We start from the raw sequence: 27,158 nt of genomic DNA, 5'->3' as shown, positions 1-27,158 counted from the left end.
AAAAATGTATATTCAGCCATTATCTACTCACCCATATGCCGAGGGAGGCTCAGGTGAAGTTTTAGAGTCCTCACATCACTTGCAGAGATCCAAGGGGAGAGGAGGTAGCAACACAACTCCACCTAATGGAGGCTGACGGCGCCCCAGATTCAAACGTCCAAACACACATCATTGAAACCACAAAATGTCTCCATACTGCTCGTCCGTAGTGATCCAAGTGTCCTGAAGCTCCGACATAAAAAGTTGCACACGTGAGCGCGGTGCCCAGAGAGGCAGTCAGAGCTACAGGCTACAATGAGGCTAAAAACAGAGTTCAAATGAGGTTTTTCCAAACAACTTTTTATGTCGGGGCTTCAGGACACTTGGATCACTACGGACGAGCAGTATGGAGATATTTTGTGGTTTCAATGATGTGTTTTTGGACGTTTGAATCTGGGGAGCCGTCAGCCTCCATTAGGTGGAGTTGTGTTGCTACCTCCTCTCCCCTTGGATCTCTGCAAGTGATGTGAGGACTCTAAAACTTCACCTGAGCCTCCCTCGCCATATGGGTGAGTAGATAATGGCTGAATTTACATTTTTGGGTGCACTATCCCTTTAAAGGAAAGGATATTGTCTGCTGACTGATAATTAGGGCTGCAACGATTAGTCGACTATTAAAATAATCGGCGACTATTTTAGTAGTCGACTAATCGGTTTGAGTCATTTCTCATATAAAAGTACTATAAAAGTACCCAAACACTCTTACTGCAGCTTCTTATGTTCAGATATTGGCAGCTTTACACACTCTCCTGTGACGGTGAACTAAAACCCTTTGGCGTGAGCACGAAACAAGACATTAGATGACATCATTTTGGGGTTTGGGAGAGACAGACCGACATTTTTCAACATTTTAACACATTTTTCAATAAAATGATTAGTCGACTAATCGAAGGAATAATCGACAGATTAGTCGATAGTGAAGATAATGGTTAGCTGCAGCCCTGCTGATAATGATCTCCCTGTCTGTCACTGACATATGAGCCACTAGCTGTGATATGATCAGCTAAGTGCTGATAATAAATGTGTGTTACACTGAGGTGTTTGTGTTTGTCTCAGTCAGGATGACGGTGCAGAGCTCCTCAGTCCTCTCACGGAGACAGTCTGTGCAGCGGGGGCGCTGTCTGTGGTGCTGAAGCACCGGAAGACCTGACGGTTACCAAAATAAAAGATGATTCATAAAGTCACAGGGCGGAAACGACAGGTAAGGACCGTCAGGTGTTGTAGATTTGTCAGATTAAAACAGATGTTTGGATTCAGTTATAAATGTAAGTGTTTGTATGTTTTAATATCAGTGAGGAAAAAAGAGCAGTCCAGTGAAATGCGCGTGCACGTGCGGACACATGTCTCCTGTGTTTCCCCCTCTTTTATCAACCTGCCACGTGACCGTTTCCTGCACGGCAGAGGATCACGAGAGCCGCGGAGCGATCCTCCTTCAGCCGCACGCGAGCTAATCGGAGCGCTTCCGCCTGAGCCGGCCAATCAGAGCGAGGTGCGCTGCAGCTTATAAACGCGTCAGCTGCCGAGCCTTTTCCGTTCACCGTCCCCGCTGTCCCGTGAATCACTGACCCCAGCTGCAGCCCTCTACACCGCAACCGTGAAGATGGCGGCCCGGGTAAGATGAGACATTTATTTATTACAACCAGTGGTGATTGATTTCGATGTCCTCGCGCTTGTGTCGGTTATTGAGGAGAAACATGGCGTAAGATGTCGGCAGCGCTGCCTCCATTCACACTGAGCGGTCCTGCTGCCTGCAGCGGCTGAATGTCACCGCCACCGCACATCATGGTGTTTTGGAGCTGATGGTGCAGCACCGTCACCCTGACATGGTGCAGCTCTGCAGAACATGAGCTCCAGCCTCCTGCTGCTCCTGTTGCTCCTGCCGCCTCCTCTCCGGGGCTGCCTCCTCTCCCTAATCCGGGGTCTACTTGTCCTTGAGCCGACGCGGCTGCGTAAAAAACAGCCACTGAAAAGCTTCCCGAGCTTTGCATCTATAACACCAGAGTGACGGTGTGTGTGTGTGTGTGTGTGTGTGTGTGTGCAGCAGCCAGCGTGTATCAGACATGTCAGTGTGTATTTGATGATGATTGGTCAGAGCAATGAGGCTGATGCTGCCTGAGCCGTCAGTCTGCGGTGTGTGTTCGTGCTGCTGAGGCTGTTTGTGCCGAGGAGCAGCGCATGGCTGACTGCTGACTGCTGGACTGGTTTATCTCAGGGCTGTGCAGGAGCTGTCTGTGCACAGGGAGGATGATGATGATGTCAGGTGACCAGTGTCCACCTGTCCTGCTGTCCGTCCCTCATCACAGGCCCCAGATCAGAGCTGCTGCTTAATGAGCATCCATCCACTGATTAATACAGCCCAAAATGTAATGAGTCACTGAGGGCAGGGCGAGCCAGCAGTTACATCTGCTGCATCAGGATATTTATAATTGGGGAGGCATGATATTGGATTTTTTTTGCCGATATGTAACACCTCATTTGACCCATACACTGATCAATATATCCACTTTTCCCACCTCAGTGATCACCAGGTCTCTTCCAGCAGCTGATGGAAAACAACAACAACAAAAACAAACAAATATATATCATCAAAAGTAGTACAATACTGGGATACATATATTTATTTTCTTTGTTTATTTTTATTATGAATGCGGGCTACAGATGTGGTAGGTCACATGACTGGCTCAGGCAGCACTCTGGGTATTTATCAGAATCCTGAAGAAGAGCGGTGGTCTTGAAACGTTACTCTGCATTAAACAATCCTTGGTAACAGGAGCACTTTGCTTGTGCAAAATTACAAAAAGCATGTTGGCTGATAATGACGACATAGTCGTGCATCCCTGTTCACATTCCTGGGGAAGCAGGTTTGCTTTATCTTGCTAAATATCTCACTCTCAATGATCCTGACTCTCCATCAGGGTTACAGAACATCTGAACTTCAGAAGTTGCCTTTTGCTTCTACATCATGATCATAGACCAGCAGCAACAGAGGAGATTATTGGCATCGTACGTCTCTGCAAACCACCTATACTTTACATTTGGACATTTCATGCTCATCATATCTACTAGGGTTGAGCAGAATACTCTGATTGAACGAGTATCTGGTACAGATAATGTACTTCTTACGAGTACAAGTACTGCACAAGTAAAATGTGTCAGTACGTGCACTCGTGATAAAGAGAAATACTCATTTGGGTCGCTGTGTTTCATCACTCAAGGTGGATTTATACTCGGGCATTAACAGAAAAGTCGGTTTGTCGACGTGTCGACGTCAGTGGCACAAGTCAACACCCCCCGGGAGGAGTCGACAAGTCGTGTGTTTTTTTTCTCTCTCTCTGTGCTTGTGTACAGAATGCAATCGCTGCCTCTGATTGGCTTACGCTGATACTTTATCCTTGACTAAGTGAACATCCTAAGTGAGCGTACTATAAGTGGAGCGGACTCCGCGAGGAATGTCCGCAGTCATTCGGGCTTTCATAGTCGAGCGCACTTCCGCGTTGTAGTTTCCTATAAAAATGTCCGTGAAAAATCCCCGCGATGTGAGAAATACATGCCGAGCAGTCACTGGTGCACGGAGCAGAGTCCACGCGGTCGTAAAATCTGAGCTTTGCAAGCACAGGGCTTGCGGACGTCCGCTTTGAGTCTGCGCGGAGTCCATTCCGCGTACGTTCCACCCGAGTATGTTCGGGCCTGACAGACACACATCACATGTGTGGAGATACTTCACTTTCCTCTGCTGTGTCAATGTGATGATGTCATCAAATGACTTGTCGACTTGACTTCGACTTTATTGACAGATAAGTCGACCTGAAAAAAATCAAAGTCGTTAATGCCCTAATTTATACTTGCGCTTCAGCTCTCTGCAGAGCCTACGCAATTATGAGCATTTTTACTTGTGCAGTGGTGTGTCTGTGTCACTCTGCAGTTACACCTCCAGAACACTAGTTGGCGGTGAAGTGCTGTAAAGTTTGGTTGATTCAAAACACACATTAAACACACATTAAACACACAGTAAACACACAGTAAACACACATTAAACATGGCTTAATAGAGACAGTTTCAAACACAAATCAGCTTCACTATAACTCGCAGCATTCACAGACAAACACTTGTCTTTATCTGGACACATTTTCCCCACAAATACAACATGCTAACGTTATTAGCACAAGCCTATGGTATTTTACATTGTATAAAGTAGCCTAGCAGCTAGCTGACTTTTCCTCTACTCATATGAAGCCAGGGACAACAGCAACATTTAACAAAGGTAACGTTACATAATTTGGCTCCATTACAACTCACAAGGTTCACTGACAAAACAACTGTCTTATACTAAACACGTTTTCCAAACAAATACAACATGCTAATGTTATTAGCACAAGCCTATGGCATTTTACATTGTATAAATTAGCCTAGCAGCTAGCAGAGATTTCCTCTGCTCATATGAAGCCAGGATAAATCACACACAGTGTGTGGAGGCTTTATTGTCTTCACAATTTATTGTTTCTTATCTGTGAAATTAAAGTAAATCAAAGCTTTGTTTCCACTGAGGGAAATGGTTTCAGCTCACAGAGACAGACAGGAGGTCTGCGTCACTGTGACGTGGAGTTACCTCTCTGGGGAGGTGCACGTCAGGCTACGGCGTGGGCTCTACGTTGACGCAGAGGCTACATGGCTGGAGTCCAATGTGACGACGGGGTCAAAGTTTCCACTTGTGTCACTGACTTTCAAAATAAAAGGAACTGTCAAAATATTACACATGTGCTGCACAGCTTTTTACTTTGTTTTATTTGCGGGGTGTGTGTCAGGTACGCGACTCTGCCTCCTGCCAGCTCCTCTAAAGCTGATCAACACGTTACATCTCGTTTGATTTGTACATAAAAAATTAAAACAAGGAATCAGTGTTTCACACAGGGCGATGTGCCGAAGTATTTCTTGGATGGAGGCAGGAACTTCCTGCAGTCTAAGATGGTTACCTGGCAACTGTTTAAAAGCAAGAAGTAGCCTGGCTCATAAAACTGTCTTTGACACTTGTGTTTCAGTCTTTGTGCTAAGCTAACGAGCTGCAGGCTGCAGCCTCATATCAACCACACTCACGTGACGGTGGTATCTTCTCCTTTGACTTGTGTCACCACAGAGGGGTGGGGGAGATGTGTTCTGGACAGCATCACTTTATTCTTATAAAGGTGTGATGTAGCTTTACATTCAGGGCTGACATCTCATGTCTGTCTCTGTCTTACATGTATTATTTGAGGGGTTTTATATTTGCAGTCAGACCCATGGTGCAGGAATCATGCCGAGTCATGGTGCGAGGTGCTAACAGCTGTAGCATTACACAGCAAGATTGTCTCACCGTGCTCATGACGTTAGACTACAGAGAGACTGGATATAAATCATGCATGGAGTCTTTGTGCTGGTGGATTCAATATATTTCAGCTCATTCATGACCTCTCAGAGCGGGCGTGCACGTCTCATCAGTTTGTGCACGCCACACATAAAGATCAGCTCATGCAGCAGTGACACTAATGCACATCATTAGGTGGTGATTTATCCAGAGAGCCTTGAAGCTGCCTGTGCGCAGATTTTTATTGTTTCAGTGGAGATGTGACAGCAGAGAAAACTCTTACTCTGTCAGTGAAATACTCAGAGCTCTGATAGTCCAGAAGCAGAAATACATCGTAGCAAAGCTCCGACCTGCAGATCTGCTCTTCCTGCGGCTCTCAGACACGCGACATCAGCAGCTTTTTATTTAACAGCCTGACCGCTGGCTGATTTGTGAATGAAGCACAACACCCGAGGGAGCTCGGTCGATACGGCTGTAAAAGGACCGCATGTTTTCATTTGTCAGTTTTTAAATGGGGAATGGATTCCTGCAGTTATTTAAGTGACAAGTAAAAAACCTGGACGCTGTTCATTAAAGAAAGGCTTCAGAGCAGCTGCTGATGTGACGGATCAGAGCAGGAGCTGCAGACGAGGTTAAGTGAATGTTTCAAACTGTTAGGTAAAATAATGTGTGACGGCCCTGAGACACCTGAGCAGGACGTCTGGGTGACACTAATAAGGGGTGGGAATCACCAGAGACCCTCTGACAGGATGTAATGGCTATTAACAGCCACACTGAGAAATGCATCTGCAACAAAAAAAAGAATAATAATTTACATAGCATGATTTATGTGTGCATGCAAAATGTTACCCGTCACACCAAAGTATTTCTGCACCAATACTGCACCTTTCCCTTACGTGACATACAGTAAGTAAGAGGAAATGACATCATTTAATTTTTTTTTTTTTTTTTTTGCAAAATTAAAACAGTGGCGACTTTACAGGCACAAAACAAACAGAAGATATGTATATACACAAACACAAGGACAGGGAAAGAGAATGGGGCGACATACAGACATACCAGGATAGTCCGGGGGACTTGGTTCCATTGGGCGGAAAATGCCAAAAAATTGCACACCTTCATTTGGTTCGGTTCACACTACACTTTTTAAAGCAGACCAAACTGCCTCGACAATGTCACTCAGTTACAACTTGATCGTTCGGGGGCGGTGTTGCCTGGAAGAAAAAAAGCATGAGGAAGAAGAAAACCCAGCTCATCGACTGGCCAGGACCGAAAATGGAAATCCATCCCCTTCAGCCGGCTTGGTCACCTCAAAAACAAAGACGCAGCACCAAAGTTATGCAGTCTGGAGTTTCTGTTTTTACTTAGGTGCTCAAACTTAATTGTTTCTTCACAAGAAGCTGCCCAGTATGAGCAGCAGGTGAGGCAGCGAGCTATCCAGTATGTTGCTCTGCGCTGCGCTCTACATCACTTCCTCTCTTTGGTTCACTGGATAGTCCGTTTGCATTTCCCACTGTAAGCGCACCAGGGTTCACTTGCAAGTGAACTGAGACCTCCGGTTTTCAAGCTGACCAAGGATTGCTCGTTTGGTCCTCACCAGAGTTTGAACGAGCATTCACACCACCCCAAACGAACCAAACTATCCGTGGAAGCAGACCAGGGTTCGCTCGTTTGGTCCTCACCAGAGTTCGAAAGAACGTTCACACCACTCCAAATGAACCGAACTATCCATGGAAGTGGACCAAATAGCGCTGGTGTGAATGCGCCCTTAGTCACTATAATAGAACCTAGTAGTGCGTCACGCCATACACTGCCACCCACTGGCCAGGTGTTGTCAGTGCAACACAGATCTCTCAAAACCAGGATGGCCGACAGAGTGCAGGAAATGTTGCGCAGCTCAGGAATATCCTGCCAATCCTTCTCTAACAGGAGACCCTGGCAGGTAAACAAAATCTGGAAAAATCAAGTAAGATCTAAGGAGCAATGCAGTTGTTTCATTTTCCAATTATTGATTTTATGTTGTGAGGAAATTGCAGTTAATCATCCGTCCACTAAACTGGACATCATGCAGCACTGGCTGCATTTAAACTACAATTAATATTTTCACTGCAAAACTGCGATAATACGTCTTCATCTGCAGCGACATTTTTCGGCTGTAAATGAATTGATTTATGTTATTAGAAGGTGATGGACAGTGTTTGTAACGGAAACAATATTTTGACAATATTTTTGTTATTCGAGTGAAGAGGAGGGAGCTCCTCCCATCTGTAGGAAGACAGAGAGGAGGAGCTGAGGAGTCAGGAGCAAAGTTCAGTGCTTACATGGCATTGAACAGTATTAGAATTTGTCTCAGCAAATGTGAAAACACTAGTTTAACAGCATCAAAATATATATTGCTATAGTTTGACGCGATAAAGATTATGTTTTGATTAGGTTATATTTTTTAGTTTAAAACCTAAACGCATGCTGTCCACTCGAGCAGACGCGTGGAAAAACGCACATTTAAAGAAAATGAACTTCAAATCTTTTTCATGCCTAAAGAGGAATAAAAACACTAAATAGAAGCAAATCTTGACTGAGGTCGTAATAATTCATGCATGAAAAGATTCAATTTAAATACAATTTTGTAAAACATAACAAAATCAAAATAGATGTTTAAGCAACGAACAAATGTGCATTGTGTTTGTAAAAAATTATATTAATTTCTGTTCATTTCTTTTTTAAATTAATTTGCTTGAAATCATTCACTTAGACATCATTTTATAAAAAGACATGATCTTATAATCAAATCATCAATAAGGGATAATATTAAATATAAAACACACTTTTCATTCTGTCCCTACTGTTTGGTGGTTAGTGCTTTATGCTGTATTTATAATATAGTTTTTATATTTTCCACAGTTTAAACAGCTTCAATGAGAAAACTGCAGAGTTGATTTGAGGGCGTTAAAGAGTCACAGGGAACATTTCCTGCAAATGAATACAAAACGACTTATGTTCTCTTCCTCCGCCCTTTTTATTGGTCATGCATGATGAGGCGCTTCAAGATGCGATCAATACTTTATAAAGAGACGATGCATGTGGATGTAAAACAGGTGCATTTGATGTATAAGAACATGATGAATCTGTCACGTGAAGCTCAGACTGGACTCTGTATCACAGAACAGAGAAGATTATAATCATGTATCACGTGTGTGTGTGTGTGTGTGTGTGTGTGATGGTACAGTCCTCCTCTTGGTCAACCAGCATGAGTCAAACATGTCCACGGGCGTGATGTTCTGCTGCTGACACACACACACACACACACACACATCCCTCACTCTGACTTGCCCAGCAGAGCATGTCCTGTCGGCGTCCTGCCGCCTGTCAGAGGGAGTCAGGACCAAACTAACACTTCCACAGCCTGACACCGTGAAGGACTCAACATCAGCTTCAAAAGATAGTATAGGGGAAACAAAGGGTTAATTTAAGGGCTAATTTAAGGCTTAATATGATGATGATTGAGGGTTGACAAATCTGTATCATCTCAGCGTTTATATCGACGGCTCACCTGATGGTGTTGGGTGAAAAACTGTTTTGTAATTCTCACTTACAGAGCAGTGACGGCCGTTCAGCAGCCTGTTTGTCAAGCGTTAATTTTTCATGGCTTTCATTCAGTGAGAAGGAAAGAAGAAGAAGAAGTGAGTAGTCTGCGTGTTGATAGACCTCTGGCGCTGACCCGATGTGTTGATTTCCTGTGGGCAGAAAGAGGATTCATCACTGATGCCAAAATAAGAAACTCTGTGGTTTGTCTGTTGTGATGCTGATCTGAGGCCGCGCTGTTTCCAGCTGTCACTGACCGTCCTCCAGGGTTGAAGCACTGGAGATCTGCCTCGAGAACACTTGTCTTGTCTTGGTCTCAGACAAAGGATTTTATTTCAGGACAGGCCAAGACGACATATTCTCACTCTGAGCTCGTCAAATACAGACATGGCTCTACAAGGCAAAATATATCACCCTGGGTACCATGTCTGCGTCAGTTTTAAACACTCAGGGGCGGAGTGTCAAGTGAGAGTCGTTACATGCATTGTGTCTTTTCAAAATGAACTCTTGTTTTCATAGGAAATATGGGCTGGTGGTGTAAGACGTAATGAATTATTGATCTGCTGTCTTCAGTGGTAAATTGACCAATGGATTCACAGGGACTTTCTGTCTGTGACTTGTGTCTATTATAGGGATGCCAGTGTCCTGACACCTATTAACTGGCAACTATGCGGTTATTGTTTCTCCCAGTATACGAGCACGGGAGGGGAATCCATTTATTGAGCCAAGTATGTGCGACTCCTCTACGATAGGTGGAGATATGCCCCCTTTCAGCTTGTTAGTATTGGACCTTTTTCCTGTTGACCTATTACGTCACAGACCAAACAATGGACAAACAAGTTAGCTACGGTTAGCTAGCTGCTAACTGCTACCATGGTGGACAACTTTACAGCTCTGTACATTTGGTGCGTCCAAAAAGTCACGGCTCTGGATGTAGATTTCTCCATGTTGTTACCGGCTTCTTCTTCTCTTACACATTTAATGCTATTGGACTTCCGGGTCAAAGCCTGGGGCGGAAACTGTGGAGCATGCTCAGAGCGCCTCGGCCAGTTTGGGTCTGATTGACTGTATACATGCAGGAGTCACATGATCTGGGTGTGTTAGTCCCACTGTGACACATTCACTGCAGGACCATTTCACTCACACTGACATGTTCACAGGGATTTTAAAAGCTGACTGAGACACTTGGACAGACTCTGGCTGTGGTGGAGACTGATCTGATGACCCTCTGTCCATCGGGCGGTCTCATCAGCCATCTGGCCTTTTTACATTTGAACATCACAAATGTCCATGAATACCATGGTTGAGCTCATACTCACTCAAAACCTACACTGCCTGATTTATTGACGCTGTTATCAGGGGTAGAAACATGTTGCTGCTTTTGTTTGTTTCCTTTTCTCTGTATTGGAAGAAACATTCTGTCTATCGGGCAGTCTCATCAGCCATCTGGCCTTTACAAAGTCACTGAATTAGAGAGTAGCAACATGGTTAAGCTCATACTCACTCAAAGCTCACGATACTGCCTGATTTGTGGATGTTATCAGGGTTAGACACATCTTGCTGCTTTTGTTTGTGTCCACTCTGTATTAGAAGAAACTGAACTGACCTTCTGTCCATCGTGCAGTCTGTCTCATCAGCCATCTGGCCTTCATAAAGCAGCCGAAGTTGAAAGCATGGAAACATTACAAATGTTGTAGAAACATCTTGCTGCTTTTCTTTGTTCCCGCTCCTCTGTATTGGAAGAAACTTTCTGTCCATCGGGCAGTCTCATCAGCCACCTGGCCTTCATAAACCTGTTAAATTAGAGAGTAGCGACTCAAGACTAAAGCACTGAAACATTACAAATGTTTCAGAATACCATGGTTGAGCCCATACTTACTGAAACCCACCATACTGCAGGGATAAAACAGCTAAAACTTTAGAAGAAACCTTCTGTTTACTCAAGTAACAGGCATCTTTGGACACCCTACTGCCCTACTTCACCCTACTGCTTTACAAACAGCAGCTGTGGCAGGACAGTGTCGAAGGTAAACAGCTTACAAGGAATTAGACCTGAGTCGGAGTGTGGACACTAAACCGTGTGATACAAGAATAAGCAGTAAACACAGTTGGCTGTTTGCTTTGTGTTGTTGACATACGACAACAAAATACTTCGCAGTCAAAGTGTAAAATATATTTTCAGCCACAAGTTGAAGCATCAAACTGACTTTAACCTCTGACAGATGTCTTCAGGCGTTCTCCTCATGGCTGTCAGCATGTATAGAGTCTCCTAACAGTGCTGAGGAGGAGCTCGTTTTGCTTCAAGGACGGCCTGATCGATGTGATTGTGTCAGAATCAATAAACAGAGCCGAGGCGCTTTTAATCCCACAGTCGGCAAAGGAGAAAAAAAAAAAGACGCCCACTCGTGTGATGGAACAAGCGAGTGGGCTTCAAACGATGGCATCTCTGCCGTTGTGTGTCTCCTCCTCGCTCCTCGTTAATAGATTTATGTCTCTCATACTCTCCCTGTAGTTCAGCCATCTTCTGCTCAGCAACCATTCGTCAGGAGACTTTATTTGTTTCTCTGCTCCTGCTTTTTGTTTTTGCACCCACACCCAATTTCGGAGGCAGCAGACTGCATTGGCGAGGTCGGAGGCTGTTAGACTGCCTCTGCATGCTGCATTGACAAACTCATCGCTCGCTCTGAACAGCTAAAAGGCTTCTCGCTGTTTGCTTTATAAATTTTATCACGACAGCAGCAGCAACATTTTCTCTGCCTCTCAGTCTTCCTGTCAGCCGTCCTCTCCCTTTGTAGTTTTCTCTTTATACAATATTTCAACTGCACAATATTTCTTTTAATCAAATTGCACAATAAACTTTTTTTTTACTTTGTTTAAAGAGTCAGTAGAAAACTACACTTTGAAATGTAGCTATCATTACATTTTTTCAATGTTCAGTTTTTTCAGTACTAAATACTTAAAATAATTTCTTTATTTTTTTTAAATTCAACAAGAAATTAGTTGTATTTTAGCAGAAAACTGAGTACACTTTGATCTGTTTATTTATCGCAAGTAATATCGTTATCGCAATACAGGATATCTTTATTATCTTTGAGTGACGATTGGTTGTGCAGTCAGCATCACACACACACATGTAGTATAGATCATTATCATACAGCAATGCAAAATCTTCTCTCTTACTGAGTCCTAAAACTCACCAGATATCAGTCGTATCACACTCGAGGGTGAGCTTTACTGACAGTATAGGTGCGACAGTGGTGCAGCAGGTCTGAGGTGCTTGGTCTGTACGCATCACTGAAATGCCACATGCTGTTTGTATGTGTGTGTGTGTACCTGCGTGTTTAGGATGTCAGTGAGTGTGTAGTAACAAATGTGTGTGTGTGTGTGAGAGGGAGAGGGAGAGTAATGGTTAATCCCCGGCCGTCTGATCACAGGGCCTTCCTCTGTCAGCTCTGAGCTGGAGCTAAATATAGAGAGCCGTGCACTCTGCTGTGGGGCAGCCAACACAACACACACACACACACACTGTGTTTCTGTGTGTGTGTGTGTGTGTGTGTGTGTGTGTGTGTTCACTGAATACAGGAGAAACCTTCAGAGCGGGTGTTGGAGTGTTTCCTCTGTCACTCAGATTTCTACAGCTGTGCTGAGAGGTTGCAGCCAGAATACGTCCAGCTCACTGACGAACACGTTACGTCTCATTTGTTTGATTCGCACAAACTGCAAAGTGTTAAAATGTCAAGTTTACTGGAGGATTTTTGTGATTACAGTTTCACAGCCCATCCTCACTGTGACCTTTCCATGTCCACATATGGCGTCCAAGGTACCCTGGGTGTGTTGGTTGTTGACGTTCTGGGACGCCGTGTCAACTTCAGCCTGTTACATGCATTGTCTGTTTTCAAAATACACTTCTGTTTTCACAGGAAATGTACAGTTTCTCTTTCAAAGTAAAAGCACTACATTGGTACAACACCGCCAACTGATGTTTTTTCCTTCAACAACACACACGTGGTTACGTTTATGAAAAAAGAACAGGGTTTGGCTTTACCAAGTGGTGGTTCTCAACGACTTCAGAGTGAGACCAGATTGTTACATCACAAAACCTTAAGATTTCACCACCTCTGAATGGATAGCGCTTTGAAAACCAGCGCTAAATCAGTCAGTGGAGCGCCGGACTAAAAGGAAAGGCTTTTTATATTTCACATCATTTTTACCTGTTTTTTTTTCTTGATAATAACCACATAGTTACCTGTTAAAGGGTGTCAGGCTGTCGAAAACAAAGCATACTAGACTGTAATGGACACAAATCAAAGACAGAAAATCCCTGTGAAATCGCCAGCCCCTATTTCCTACGAAGACGACTTTGTTTTGAAAAGTGCATGTAAAGATCCTAACTTGCCACGCCATCCCTGAGCGTTCAGAACTGACACAGAATATTTTGGCTTGTAGGGCCAGGTCGGTAATCGACGAGTTCAGAGAGCAAATGTGTCGTCTTGGCCTGTCGTGAAATAAAATCTTTTGTCTGAGACCGAGACAAGACAGAGTGAAAAAACATCTGATAAGGAATGTCCATGGAAGTAAAAATGTCGGCACAAGGTAGAATACTCGGCCCGGATGAAGGGAGGACTGAAGGACGTAGGGAGAGAAGACAGACCGGCTGCTCTGTGTGAGTTCAGTATTAATTTCTCCTCCACTGTTGTTGTTGTTCAGCACTCGGTCTTTGTCCCACCTCACCCATACCGGTTTCGAGGCATACTGTGATATAAAAGTTGATGGTTATCATCGAATAAGTTCATCACGAGCAGCAGCTGTCTTTTCATGTGTTGGTTTTTAAAACGGTGTGGAAACACTGAACCTCTGAATGAAGCTGCGGACGCTCTCCTCTGGCTGTTAAGCTAACGAGCTAATGTTCACTTTACAGACGGACAATTTACAACAGGAAGTGACAGCAGAAGATTGAAAAGCACTTTACAGTGGATGGATAATTAGCTCCGAAGCTAAATGTGGCTGCAGCAGATCACATTTTAATGTTAATGGTCCTTATATAATGAAAAAACCACAGCCCACTTTTGCTACGATGCATTTTTGCTTCATAATGATTTTACTCTACAAGCACAGTCCTGTGTCCTTTTTTTGTGCTTTGCAACGCTCGTAATTGCATAAAGATTATTTGAGTATGTTTGAGTCTTTTTTTTTTTTTTTTATTGCTTAACTATGATGAACAGCCCCTGAATAACAGATGAAACCAGGCAGGGAGGCACCGTCACAGTTACTGTGTGCACTGAAACCTTCTTGATTTAATACAGAAGCTGCCAAAAATTCACTTTGTGTGATTTATATAAGTGGTTGCTGAGTTGGCTTTTACCAGCAGCTGATTCATTTCATAATGTGCAGGTATTGACTGCGTGTTTGTGCCAAACAGGAAATAATCTTTCATTTTGAGTGTTTTCTATCATTTATTGTAATTTGGCTTTTTAAGCCTCCATGCCGCCGATAGCCGTGGCCAGAGGCATTATGTTTTTGGGTTGTCAGTCCATCCATCCATCTGACATATGTGTCCCATCCTTGTGAACATGATATCTCAAGGGAATCTCTAAAAATTTGGCACAAATGTTCACTGGAACCAGGGCCGCCCCTCCCTAAACGCAGAACACGCGCTGTGCGTAGGGCCTCATCTTCCATGGGGCGCGAGGGGACGCATTTGCGCATATGCGCAATGGATGCGCACATGTGCTACCGTCAGGCACGCGTAGAATCAGCTCGAGGAAGGAGAGAAGAGACCTGAACGCCCATGCGTCGATGCAATGATTGACAGCACTCCACATCTGAACAATCAGAGGGGTGCGCTGGCAGGCACTTGCAGAGCTGCAGTAGGTGAAGAGTTGTCGACATGTCGTCCAAAAGAGCCTCAGGAGTATGTGCGGGGCCGGGAGGGCAGGCTCCACGGAGGGGGAGACCCGAGCCTCGGGGGTATGTGCGGGGCCGGGAGGTCGGATGCTCCCAGAGAGGGGAGAGGGAGAAATATAGCTAAATTAGATGAAAATAGAAAAGAATGTCTCTGTATTTTATTTCTGTTTTCAGTGTTTAATTAAGGTGGGAGAGGCGGAGGGCTGAGGGAGATCGGACGCCTCCAGAGAGGGGAGAGGGAGAAATATAACAAAATAAGATTAAATAGGAAAAACCTGTCTGTCTCCCTCTTTTATTTTATTTTCAGTGTTTAATCAAGGGTGGGGGATTGAGGTGGTGGAAGTTACTTTCTTTTGATGAGTAATTGATGGCTGTTTGTGACTCAGATTTGTTTATTTATTTATTTCAGTTTGAAGTTATTTTTATTTAATATTTATTTATTTTAATTTTTTATTTTATTTGACTCATACAGCCAAACTACTGTATCTACAGTACATTTGTTATTGCCAGTAAAGGTTGTCAAGTTAAATGGCAAGTTGTTGTACCGTCATTTTGTACCTATGATACATTTGGGATGGGGGCCTCCAAATAAAATTTCGCTTAGGGCCCCAGTTTGGTCAGGGGCAGCCCTGACTGGAACTCAACAATGAACTGATTAGATTTTGGTGGTCAATGGTTAAGGTGGCTGTGAACTTGCGTCCGTCTCATTCTCATGAACGTGATATCTTAGCATCGCCCTAAAAGGAATTTCTTTGAATTTGACACAAACAACCTCTTGGACTGAAGAATTAACTGATTAGATTTGGTGGTCAAAAGTTAGTGTGACCTTGCATCTGTCTGATTTTCATGAACACAGTATGTAAAGAACGCCTTCAGGGAATTTCTTTGAATTTGACACAAACGTCCACTTGGACTGAAGAATAAACAGATTAGAATTTGGTGGTCAAAGGTCACTGTGACCTCACAAAACATGTTTGGCCATAACTCAAGAATTCATTCACTAATTCTGACCAAACTTGGCACAAATGTCTAACAGGATAAAATAATGAAGGTGAAAAGGTCAAAGGTCAGCTTGACTGTGACATCATCATGTTTTAACGTCATATCTCAGGAACAGAAGGGGAGACATTTGGTCAGATACTGAATTGGTGACTCTAATCTTGAAACTGTGCTGATTGTATAGATCTTCTGTGTGTGAAGCGTCCATGTTTTCACTGACATGGATGGAGACTGTCAGAGACACTGGACTGGTGGGCGGAGTCATACAACCACAGGGTGGACTGGTGGGCGGAGTCATACAACCACAGGGTGGACTGGTGGGCGGAGTCATGAACTGGTGAATATCACATCACCTTGTTGGCTTTTAAACCCTGTTAGTGTTGAGTGTTTAGTGTTTGTTTGGTTACTGCACAAATTCCAAAGCACAGCTTAAAGTGGAGAAAGCAGACAGCGCGGATACAATTTCCTGCCGAGCTCGGCTCATATTTCATTCATCTGTATGGAAAAATCCGACTACAGTGGTTTCAAATTCAATAGCTGTGAAGTAAATGCAACAAATTTGTTTGACATTGATTTTTCTGATATTCTGTGGAGAGATCACAAAACCAAACAGAGTCCAGAGGCTGAGACACATTAGCTTCAGTGATTAGGACGGAAAGATTGTGGATTTTATTTTTAATAAAAAAAATTTTCCTTATGCTGAAAAATTCAAGTGTCCTTTGACAAAAAAATAACATATCCAATAATGTTGAGTTAAATTCTGTCAGAGCTTTTGGTCTTGTATAAAAACACACTTTTGTTGTGCCAAACCCCCAAAATAGATTTTCAGACTGCGTCATCGACTGATCTTACGTCTGATTAAATCAGTCCTCCCTTCATGAAGGTTATAATGTTTAGTTTGTGTTGAAACTGATTTAGAGAGGTGTTGATTCAGCTGTGTGATCACTCTGCTGCTGGTGAACTGTATGGTGTTGTGCCTGTTAATTAGGCTCTCACTGATACAGATCAGGTGGACGTATTTAGAAACACCTGTCAGTGTGATGCAACATAATTCAACAGCTCTACAAATTGCAGCCTCCAAAGTGATTATACAGTTGAATCAACACTCCACAGCTCACAAGAACTGAATGTTTTAATCTTCATGAAACAAGGATTTGTTTAACCAGGTTTAATTTTGACAGCAATTTTCAATCTAGTCTCAAGATGAAAATGTTCATTAGTTTTAGTCACATTTTAGTAATTTTTATCCTTCATAGTTTTAGTCAACGAAAAATGTTATAGTCAGATTTTAGACATTATGTTTTCTATATGTTTTTATCTTTAAACTAGCCCAGTATCTAATTCATATATTGGAAATTACAATCATGGTAAAGTGGCTGGCGGCTGTTGGCTCCGCTGCCATTCAGCTGCTAACGCGGAGCTAGCTGCTAACAGCCACCGCTGCAACTAACAAACTCCACAAATCCATTCAGCAGCTCCACCATCCACAGTCAGACACACACGGCTGATTATTTACTGCTGAATTACAGCTCACAACTCACACCAACCCAAACATCCTGGTGCAGACTATTTACTGGAGTTTACCAGCCTGTTGCTTTAAAGATAATTACAAGCACAGCTGTTCTCAGCTGTTCTCCACTTTCAATGCCCGATAGTCATACCAGCACGAACATTTTAATCACGTCTCGTCTGAAACATAGATTTCATTTTAGTTTTTATTATCAAGATCTGTTTTAAGCTTTGTCATTGTCTCGTTTTTGTCACAGAAAAAGGTTGCTGATGAAGAATTTTCATCATAGTTTTCATCAACGAAATTAATACTGTATTTAACCCAGTCTCCAGAAGAAAATGTTTGGACTGTACATGTCTGCAAACCCCAGATATGTTGCATTTGTACATTTCATATCAACATTTCTTAAGTGACGTAGTATATGAGCTGACTTTGTTATCAGGAGTGGCGAGACGCCTGCCAAGCTGCAGACCACTGATAGAAAAGAGAGACCACTGTTTGAGACCAACAAACAACAAAACTGGTTGTTTTAATAATAATAATAATAATAATAATAATAATAATAATAAATTTTATTTGTAACGCACTTCATATTTAACGAAAAATCTCAAAGTGCTACAACAGCAAGAAAAGAAGAAAATAAGTTAAAACAAGAGTTAAAAGCAGTTATCAAAGTAACACGAGCAAAAATTACAGATTAAAAGATTTTTTTTAAAAAGGTACGTTTTAAGGCCCTTTTTAAAACAATCAATTGACTGTGGAACCCTCAGGTGTTCTGGGAGGGTGTTCCACAGTCGAGGAGCAGAGGAGCAGAAGGCTCGATCTCCCAGTGTGCAGCTCTTCGTCCCTGGGGGGAGAAGTCTGTGGCTGTTGGTGGAGCGGAGTGAGCGTGCTGAGGTCTGGAGGGTGAGGAGTTCTTTGAGGTACTGGGGGGCGTTGCCATGCACTGGAATGTGAGGAGGGAGACTTTGTAGTCGATCCGAGCGGAGATGGGTAGCCAGTGTAGTGAGTGAAGAATGGGTGTGATGTGCTCATATTTACGTACTCTCAGCAGGATTCTAGCGGCGCTGTTTTGAATGTGTTGTAATTTCTGTATGCTCTTGCTGGGAATCCCGCTGAGAAGTGCGTTACAGTAGTCAAGTCTGGAGGAGACAAAGGCGTGGACGAGCTTCTCTGCATCTCTTAAGGTGAGTGTGGGACGAAGTCTGGCTATATTCCTCAGGTGGAGAAATGATATTTTGCAGAGGTGATTTATGTGGGCCTCAAAGGTTAGCTGGGGGTCGAACCTGACACCAAGGTTAGTGACTGTTGATGATAGAGGGATGTCCTTGCCAGAGAAAGTAATGCAGGTCATGGAGGTGTTTCAAATCTGATGAGGGGAACCAATGAGGATGGCTTCAGTTTTCAAGCTGTTCAGCTGGAGAAAATTATGTCTCATCCACGCCCTTATCTCCTCCAGACATGCAGTGAGCATGGAGAGAGGTGATACTGCTGATGGTGATGGATGAGTGTCCGTTTTGATGTATAATTGCGTGTCATCTGCGTAACAGTGGAAAGATACCCCGAAGCGTCTGATGACTTTACCGAGGGGGAGCATGTAGAGAATAAACAGGATGGGTCCAAGCAACGATCCTTGTGGAACCCCACAGCCAACAGCATGTGAGCGAGACCTTGATCTTCCCATGGCAACGTATTCTGACCTGCCAGTGAGGTAGGACTCAAACCAGCTCAATGCTGTGCCTCTGAGGCCAACAGAGTCATGTAGATGCTGGAGCAGTATGTGATGGTCGACCGTATCAAACGCTGCAGATAGGTCGAGGAGGATGAGGAGGGATGGTGAACCAGAATCAGCAGTCATCAGCAGATCATTTGTAACTCTCAGTAAAGCTGTTTCCGTGCTGTGGGCAGAGCGGAAGCCAGATTTCCAGTTTTCAGTGAGTCATTCCTGTGTTTTTCACAGATTTTTAGCTACGTTGCTGTTTTTCACTGGGAAATAGTGCCATGAAAAGCGGTTGTTTTTAAGCAAGACATTGACAGCATTTCTGGCAGGGATTGTGCCCCCCAAAACATGGTATTTTAAGCTTAAACATGATCTTTTCCCAACCACAACCAAGTGGCGTTTGTGCCTAAACCTAACCACACATGAACCACAGCGTCGCTGAAATGTAAAGATATATAAAGTCTCATTGTATCTGCTGAATAATAATGTGCAAATGTAACATGTCAGCAATTTGCAGAAGCAGATTACCATTCAGTTATATTTCTAATTTCTTTATAGCTCTCTGCACGTTTATCTCTACGAGTCAAGTGAGCTTTTGTACATGTGCAAATATTAATGAGGGCAGCTTTAATCTCAGTGAGACGTCAGAAATAAGGATAATAAAGGTTATGTAAGAACTTCAAAGAAGTGCGCTATATTTTTCGTCTGTTTCATGTTCAGAGATCCCTTTGTGTTGTGGACTATTTGATAAAAGCAGAGAATAACTGAGAACCTCTTTAGGATCCATTTAGAGTCCAGCTCAACAGGCAAAAACAACAGATATCATGCTATCTGCTGTGTCGCCATCAACTCATCGATCGCCAGTGCAGACATGTGACTGGATACGCCCCCCCAAGGCACAGCGGGATGAATAATTTATCAGCATGCTTGGAATATGGGGAATATTTAGAACGAGTTGGGGGAGATCCAGGGAGTGACTTTTTTGCTTCCCAGCTGCTCCCTGTTCGCACGGAAGACACGAACACTTTGAATAATGGATTAAAGAATCAGAGATGATGTGTCAGAGGCTCACAGGAGGGAGACAGAACGATCATTAGTAATTGGAAAGTAATTTAAAAAAGTGTCTGAATATTAAAATTAATGTCTCTCCTGCCATCAAACAGGTGAGGAGAAATCTAATTCAGCGTTTCAAGATGCTGTTTGCTGGTGATGAGGATGTTTGCTGAAAGGAACATAACTGATTAGATGAGGGCGGCACAGAGAGCCAAAATCATTTCACAGAAAGCACTGGGACAGATTATTTCCCTGCAGACAGGAGGAGCAGAGAGCAGCAGATAAACTGAAGGGCCTGATAGAGATGATGTCTGAGAGGATATTTGAGACATCAGAAAGGTTGCAGGAAAATAGTTTTCATAAGCACACAGGATTGAATTTACAGTAAATATAGAGAGAAGCTACACAGGAGAAGCTTTAAAAGAAACACCTGAGCCAGCAGCAACTCAAAAAAGTCACGGACAATTAATGTTCTCATATCAGCGGTCCAGACTCAAACAGAAACAGTGGCTGGAGAAGCGTTTTCTCTGAGCAGCTCAAACACAGAAACTGTCGAAGCCTTTTATTATCTCTGCTGCTGCAGCCACAGCTCACTTTCTCTGAAGGCAACTTTAAATATTTAACACCATAAGGAAAGAGAGAAGAAAGGAAGATGACAGGAAGCAAGGAAACACAGATGCATGAATAAAGAGAAGGAAGATCTTAATGTCACAAGAGCCTGGAAATATTTCAGCAGTTTCTAAATAGGTGTGATTTCTCTCAGTGCAAAATGTTCTGCCGACTGTTTGACATTTTGGGGAGTACACTTACACGCCTTCTTGCTGAGAGTTAGATGAGAGAAGTGGTGTGGCTCTCCTGTCTGTACGAATGTTGGAAAACAGCTAGCTTAGCTTTGCCAAAGGAAGAAAATCCACCTATCAGCAGCTCTGAATCTCTAATCAACAGGTTATCATGTTTGTTTAAAGGGACAGGTCACCTCAAAATCAACCCTCCAATTGTATCAACGTGCAGAAGGAAGGGGCATCTACTGCTTGCTCATCTAGCGCCACTGAGCTAGCTAACGTCACAGCTCAGCTGAGGAGGGCGCCATTAACATTTCCATCTCATGCTGGTTGAAGGCCATGGCATGAGAAACATTCACATGCAGAGCAGGAGAGCTACTGTTTAAAACATGGGCATGCGCGAGGTACCAGACCCTTTAATGTTGTGCGGACGGAGATTGCTAAATATACATTTAAGCACATTCATACATTCATCTGCAGTGATGCAGGCGCTGTGCCGGACCATCGTGGTGAAGAGGGAGCTGAGCCTGAAGGCAAAGCTTTCGATTTCCTGGTCCATCTCCGTCCCAACCCTCACCTATGGTCATGAGCTCTGGGTAGTGACTGAAAGAATGAGGTCACAGATACAAGCGTCTGAAATGAGTTTCCTCTGTAGGGTGTCTGGGCTCAGCCTTAGAGATAGGGGGAGGAGTCAGACATCTGGAGGGAGCTCGGAGTAGAGCCGCTGCTCCTTCATGTTGAGGTGGTTCAACATCTGATCAGGATCCTCCTGGGCGCCTCCTGTTAGAGGTGTTCTGGGCACGTCCCACTGGTAGGAGGCCCCGGGGCAGACCCAGAACACACTGGAGGGATTATATATCTCTTCTGGTCTGGGAACACCTTGGGGTCCTCCAGGAGGAGCTGGAAAGTGTTGCTGGGGAGAGGGACATCTGGGGTGCTTTGCTCAGCCTGCTGCCCCCACAATCCGGTATTCGGATAAGCAGCTGAAAATGGATGGATGGCAGATCTGGTTACTTTTGGACAGAGCCAGGCTCCCTGTTTCCAGTCTTTATGCTAAGCTAAGCTACCCAGTCGCTCATTCTAGCTTCGTATTTACCTCACAAAGACATAAGACTGGTACGAATCTTGCCTTCTATGCACAGAGTTACAATATACTGGAATCATAATGTGGTTTCCATGGTTTTACGACGCAGCACCTCGAGGGTCACATGGTGGAAAAACAATGTGTGAATCCATGTGAATAGTTTTGTGATCCTGTTTTAAATGAGAATGCAAATTTGATGTCGCCCATGAAGCAGCAAGATATCAATCTAGTCATAATGTTTATCATTCTTTCTGTTGAGGTATGATTTGTAGCTGCTACTGACCACAGAAAAAGGTTAAAATATAATGTCTGTAAAATCACATTAAGAAATTTTGAGGCTTAAAATACTGCTGTAGCTCATTACTAGTGGTGATGTTTACCTGATGTGAGAGGCTATTAGGTTATCACAGCTGGAATTATGTTTGTTTTATCCATAGAGCTCATAAATGTAAAGTTTAGGCGAGGGAATGGAATCGTTTTTAATCCAAAAGATGCAGTGACGTCTGTGTTCAAATGAAAGATAAGCAATGTATCTTTGTAATGATGCCAAAACATGCACATCTGATGTTTGAAGACATCCAGAAGTCACTGGATAAAACTGGTTTAGATGTTGGTGCCTGGTATTATAAGTATGGTGGTGTGTTTTATGGACACATATCTGCAGCCCAGTCACAAGGGCTTCCATATTTTTCTGCTCCTGCACGGACACTTTCCTTGAAGTCGCTGTTCCTCCTGAGTTGAAAGAGCTGTGAGAGGCGGCTCAGAGCTTCCTTGAGGCAAAGACAGACACAGCTCTGCTCAGCAACCGGAGCAAGAAGTCAAACAGGGAATCCACCCAGTGCAGCCGATGTTAACATGAATACTTGTTAAAAACTTGTTGTAAAATGTATTTTCTTCTCACACTGTGATGTTCTGCCTGTTTGAGCATGCCGGCTAATGCTAACCAATGCAGTGCTAACAATACTACAGTAAACATGAAGCAGTAACAGGACTAGTGTCAGTGTGAGTCACTGCCCTTCTTACACTGTGAGGAAATTCAATCACAAATGCTGTTTTTTAAAATGTATGCATCCATGATTGACTGATTTATTGACTGAATGAAATGTGGAACCAAATTACCATAAGGGCATATCACAGTGAAGATCACACCCCCTCTCATCCATCAGCATTTAACATCCATCCATCAGATAGCAGCTGATTGTGTCTCCGGTATCCACGTCTCTTACCACAAGAAGACAGGTGGCACTTTGTCTTTATTGTGGTAAAGAGATACGGCCTCATGATAAACCAGCCCAGCCACCAGAGGAAAATGTTGCTACTGTACGTTTCTGCAAACCATGAATACGTTACATATTATCATATAATATTGTTGTAGCGTAAACAAGACTTAAAATGAGAGAGGCTTGGACAGAGCTGCACATTTGAGAGTCTTCTAATCTTAAGAGAAAGCCAAAAAATTAGTGTCTGACAAACGAGCTTTCCCATGCACACACATTCAAGGTGCTTCCCGTCACTTAAGCTGCTGTTTCTGTCATTTCAACAACTAGTCGTGGGAAGATTTGTTTTCCATCACATACCCACATTTGGTCAGAGTCATGTTTGGTCCTCTACACTACAGTAGCCTGCAAATTAGCACCAGGGTTGGAATCTACCACCAGCCAAATGCTGGTAAAATATGCAAGTGGCTGCTGGATTTGCTTAACTCACCAGCCAAAAAAACCATTGGTAGTCTACTGAGTGACTTCACTACAAGCTGATTGGCTGTTGAAACAGGTGACGTGCTTTAAAACCAGCCACCGCCCATTTGACCAGCTGATTGTCAGGTGACACCATTAGCTGGCTTGAGTCAAGCTCAGACCAGCCAGTTCACACCGCTGACACTCTGCAATGGTTTCGTCTCGTCGTGAATCTTTGGTCTGAACTGGATTTTTAAGGATTTGCGGTTCCTTCCACGTGTATGTTTAAAAAAACATGGGGTCTGTGCTCCGACTCGCTTTCACCTACGGTGTGTTTGAAAAACGTTTAAGTACAAATATAACATATCCGTGGTTTGCAGAAACTTACAATCCCACATTTTTTCTGGTGACTGGGTTGGACGAACATAACACTGTGTGTTTGGCATGACATTCTGCATACGGCTCACGTCATCTGACCACGACCAGATTTGGGGTGTAATTTATAACATGTAAATTTGGCATTTGAAAAAGAAAAGACAAACAAAAATGTGTTCTCTGGTTGAGAAATGGTTTTGCAAACCGAATAAACCCCAACTCTGGCCTGCATGCACTTGACTCCATCCCAGGTGACCTCATTATCTGAGTGTGGCTTGCATGAGTGAATCCATACACAGGAATGCACCTTGACTGCACCACAGCTTCACACCCCAGCCCCAGCTTGCTGCTCTGAGTCCCCCTCCGTCTCAAATACTGTCTTCTGTCCTTCCTCTCTGCTTGCCTTCGCTGGCGCCCACAAGGTCGTTATATTTTTCAAGGTATGTATGGATACACATCTGTTCAACTTTCCAAACGAGCAGCCATCCTCCCCGTCATGTGGATTATATTTGCTGTTTGTGGCTCTCTTCCTGGAGATGGTTGTATAGAGGATGTACGTCACTGCTTTCAGCCCCCCCCCTCCCCCCCACTGCTGCAGGATGGATAGAGCATAACAACCCTAGATTCTCTGCCACTGTGAGCTGCAGTGTCAAGCTGGTGTCATGTGCTGACCGAATGGAAACGCTAACTCATTAGCATCCATTAATCAGCTCCCTGTTGCATCGTAACTTGCACAGAATGCTCAGTCTCTGGAGGCCAGAACAAAATGGATTTGTTCCATTAGGAGCCATTTTCCATTTTGATTCATGTGGCAGGTAGTCTGAATGCAGATTAGACTCAGTGAGTATGTTAGCATGTTAGCCGTGTTATGCTAACATCTCAGCGCTGAAATGTGAAATGAAGCTTTACATTGAAGAGATTTTGCTAATGATGCCATTTTAGCGAACAAAGCGGTGGACAAGAAGTTCTTCTAAGGGCTCATTTATGCTCCCTTTACGTATGAAAATGTATACGTCCGTTTCAAATGATGTTACCGTCACTGCCCACATACTTCCATGTGTCCTTTACGTTGGCATGGATGTTAACCAATATATCCACCAGGGGGCAGCCCAGAGTCAAAAGTTTATCACAACAAGAAAAACTCAAAAACAAACATGGCGACTGTGGAGGAGATATTGATAATGTACCTCTTGCATAAAAGACAAAAACAGAGGCAGCGTTGTAGGAGGCGGTGGTCGGTGAGGCCGTTAAATACATCGCAACTGGAGGACGGAGAATTCTTTTCTCTAGTACTGCCGATGAGAGAAACTGAATTGTTATTTCTTCTTTGTGTCTCACTAGAGCTACGTATCGGGTAGTGACAGCAACACTGGCCCCACGGTTCCCGGTGGTACTGCTCCGTTTGGCCCGTATCCGTAAGCTTTATGGAAACATGCAGAAATACGGACGAAATGAACGTGGAGCACGGACCGAAGGCTCCATCCGTATCTGGAGCCGTATTTAACGTTGAGCATAAATGAGCCCTAACTCTCACTTCCTGTTTGCTTTAAAGTTGTCTGTAAAGGTTTGCTACTTTCCAGAAATGGAGGCAGCTGTCAGCTATTGACGTTTTTGATGTTCGCATTATTAAGTCAGATATGGTTGTCTTAACAGGTAGAAACATGACGTCTTAACGCATCAAATGCTCATAAAGACGGCAGAAAATGTCCTGTTAACAAGAACATTTTTGACGTCTTATGACATTTAGAACAGCTTCTAACATACCCACCGCTTTTTGACGTAGAGACTGCATTGGCCAATGTGGGCTCTTGTTAGTGGGTACATTTTGGCTACGTACATATCACCCGTCTTCTACGCAACAATTTCGTATTTGGGACATTCTATTTTGTGCGGGGGGGGGGATAGATTCTGTCATGAACTCCCGGTGACTGAAGAGAGCAAATGCAAAGCCTCTGTGGCCGTAACGTACCACAGCCTGTGTGTGTTTTCATCCAGAATAAATTAAATTGAAAATTCTTCTTAAACACAACGTGGTGTTTTACTCAGAAAACTGAGCTTTGTATCCACCTTATTCCTCTTATTATTTAATTATAGGTTTGGCTTCCGGCACTGAACAGAAACCGGCGTTTTACTAGGGTAACAATACAGAACGGCATGCTAACGGTATGCTAATCCTTTTTTACAGAGCAGTTAGGAAATAAACGTGCTTTTAACCAAGCATGTTAGCATTTAGCTTGCCTTGCTCTGTTAGCATATTGATAACTTTAACAGAGCCCAAGCTAGCTAACGGTAAACTCCTAAAAGATGATTACTTATGACTCATAAACAGACAAAGCCCCCGTGATAGCTTGCATGAATAATAGGCGCAGCTTCCAGCACTGAACAAGAACCGGTGTTTACCTATTGTAATGGTACGTTAACCGTACGCTAGTCCTCTTTTCTAGATCAATTAGGAAATAACCTGAGGAACACACCACCTGTCATGCCTCAGATGGTATAACGCAATAATACCTCTGTCATCTCTGACAGCCGTCTCAAAGCATTTGTTGCTTTAATTCCTAACCAAGCGTGTTAGTGAGTAGCTTGCCTTGCTACGTTAGCATATTGTTAGATTTAACAGATCCCCAGCTAGCTTATGGTAAACATCTACTCTTAAAAGATGATTTATGATTTCTTACGACTCATAAACAGACACTAACACATGAGGCAAACTTTTTTACATAATTCAGTATTAACTTTAGCTCCATGTAAAGTGAATAAACGTCAGCAGTGATAAACGTAAAGTTTATCTTACTAAATCAAAGTTCTACCAAGTGAAACATGACGTCGAATTCAGCAGCAGACCTTAGTAGTGTCAATAATATAGAACAGAAGTAGAGCACATAACTTTAGGCATTCAATTTATATAAAATGAAAGAATTAAGGCAAATCAGGAACACACTGAGAATAGATGACTTTGGACACTTGTGCGAATACAATGTGTACTGAACACTATTTCATAAGTGTCCTCTCCGAAAGTGGTGAAATGGTTTCACCAATATTAAACATCTTAAGCATCAGAAATGTACTTTTTTACAGGATATTTTCTGTTGTCTT

At 43.4% G+C, this 27,158-nt stretch overlaps 1 protein-coding gene across 2 annotated transcripts in view; it reads left to right on the top strand.

Annotated features, from left to right (window-relative positions):
- The first annotated feature begins 1,427 nt into the window (after nucleotides 1-1,427).
- LOC125879283 (vesicle-fusing ATPase) overlaps nucleotides 1,428-27,158 on the top strand; it is a 67,949-nt gene continuing 42,218 nt past the window's right edge. Inside the window, exons 1-2 of one of the 2 annotated variants that reach the window (XM_049561053.1) lie at nucleotides 1,428-1,651; nucleotides 24,485-24,502. In XM_049561053.1, the coding sequence (XP_049417010.1) occupies nucleotides 1,640-1,651; nucleotides 24,485-24,502 (30 nt within the window). In that variant the 5' untranslated portion in view covers nucleotides 1,428-1,639. The remainder of the gene's footprint in view (nucleotides 1,652-24,484; nucleotides 24,503-27,158) is intronic. The other variant, XM_049561054.1, reaches the window with a different exon arrangement.

This window comes from Epinephelus fuscoguttatus, linkage group LG19 (genome assembly GCF_011397635.1).
Source record: "Epinephelus fuscoguttatus linkage group LG19, E.fuscoguttatus.final_Chr_v1".
Taxonomy (NCBI): Eukaryota; Metazoa; Chordata; class Actinopteri; order Perciformes; family Serranidae; genus Epinephelus; species Epinephelus fuscoguttatus.
The sequence above is the reverse complement of the archived record's forward strand: the minus strand, read 5'-3'. Positions and strand labels throughout refer to the sequence as shown.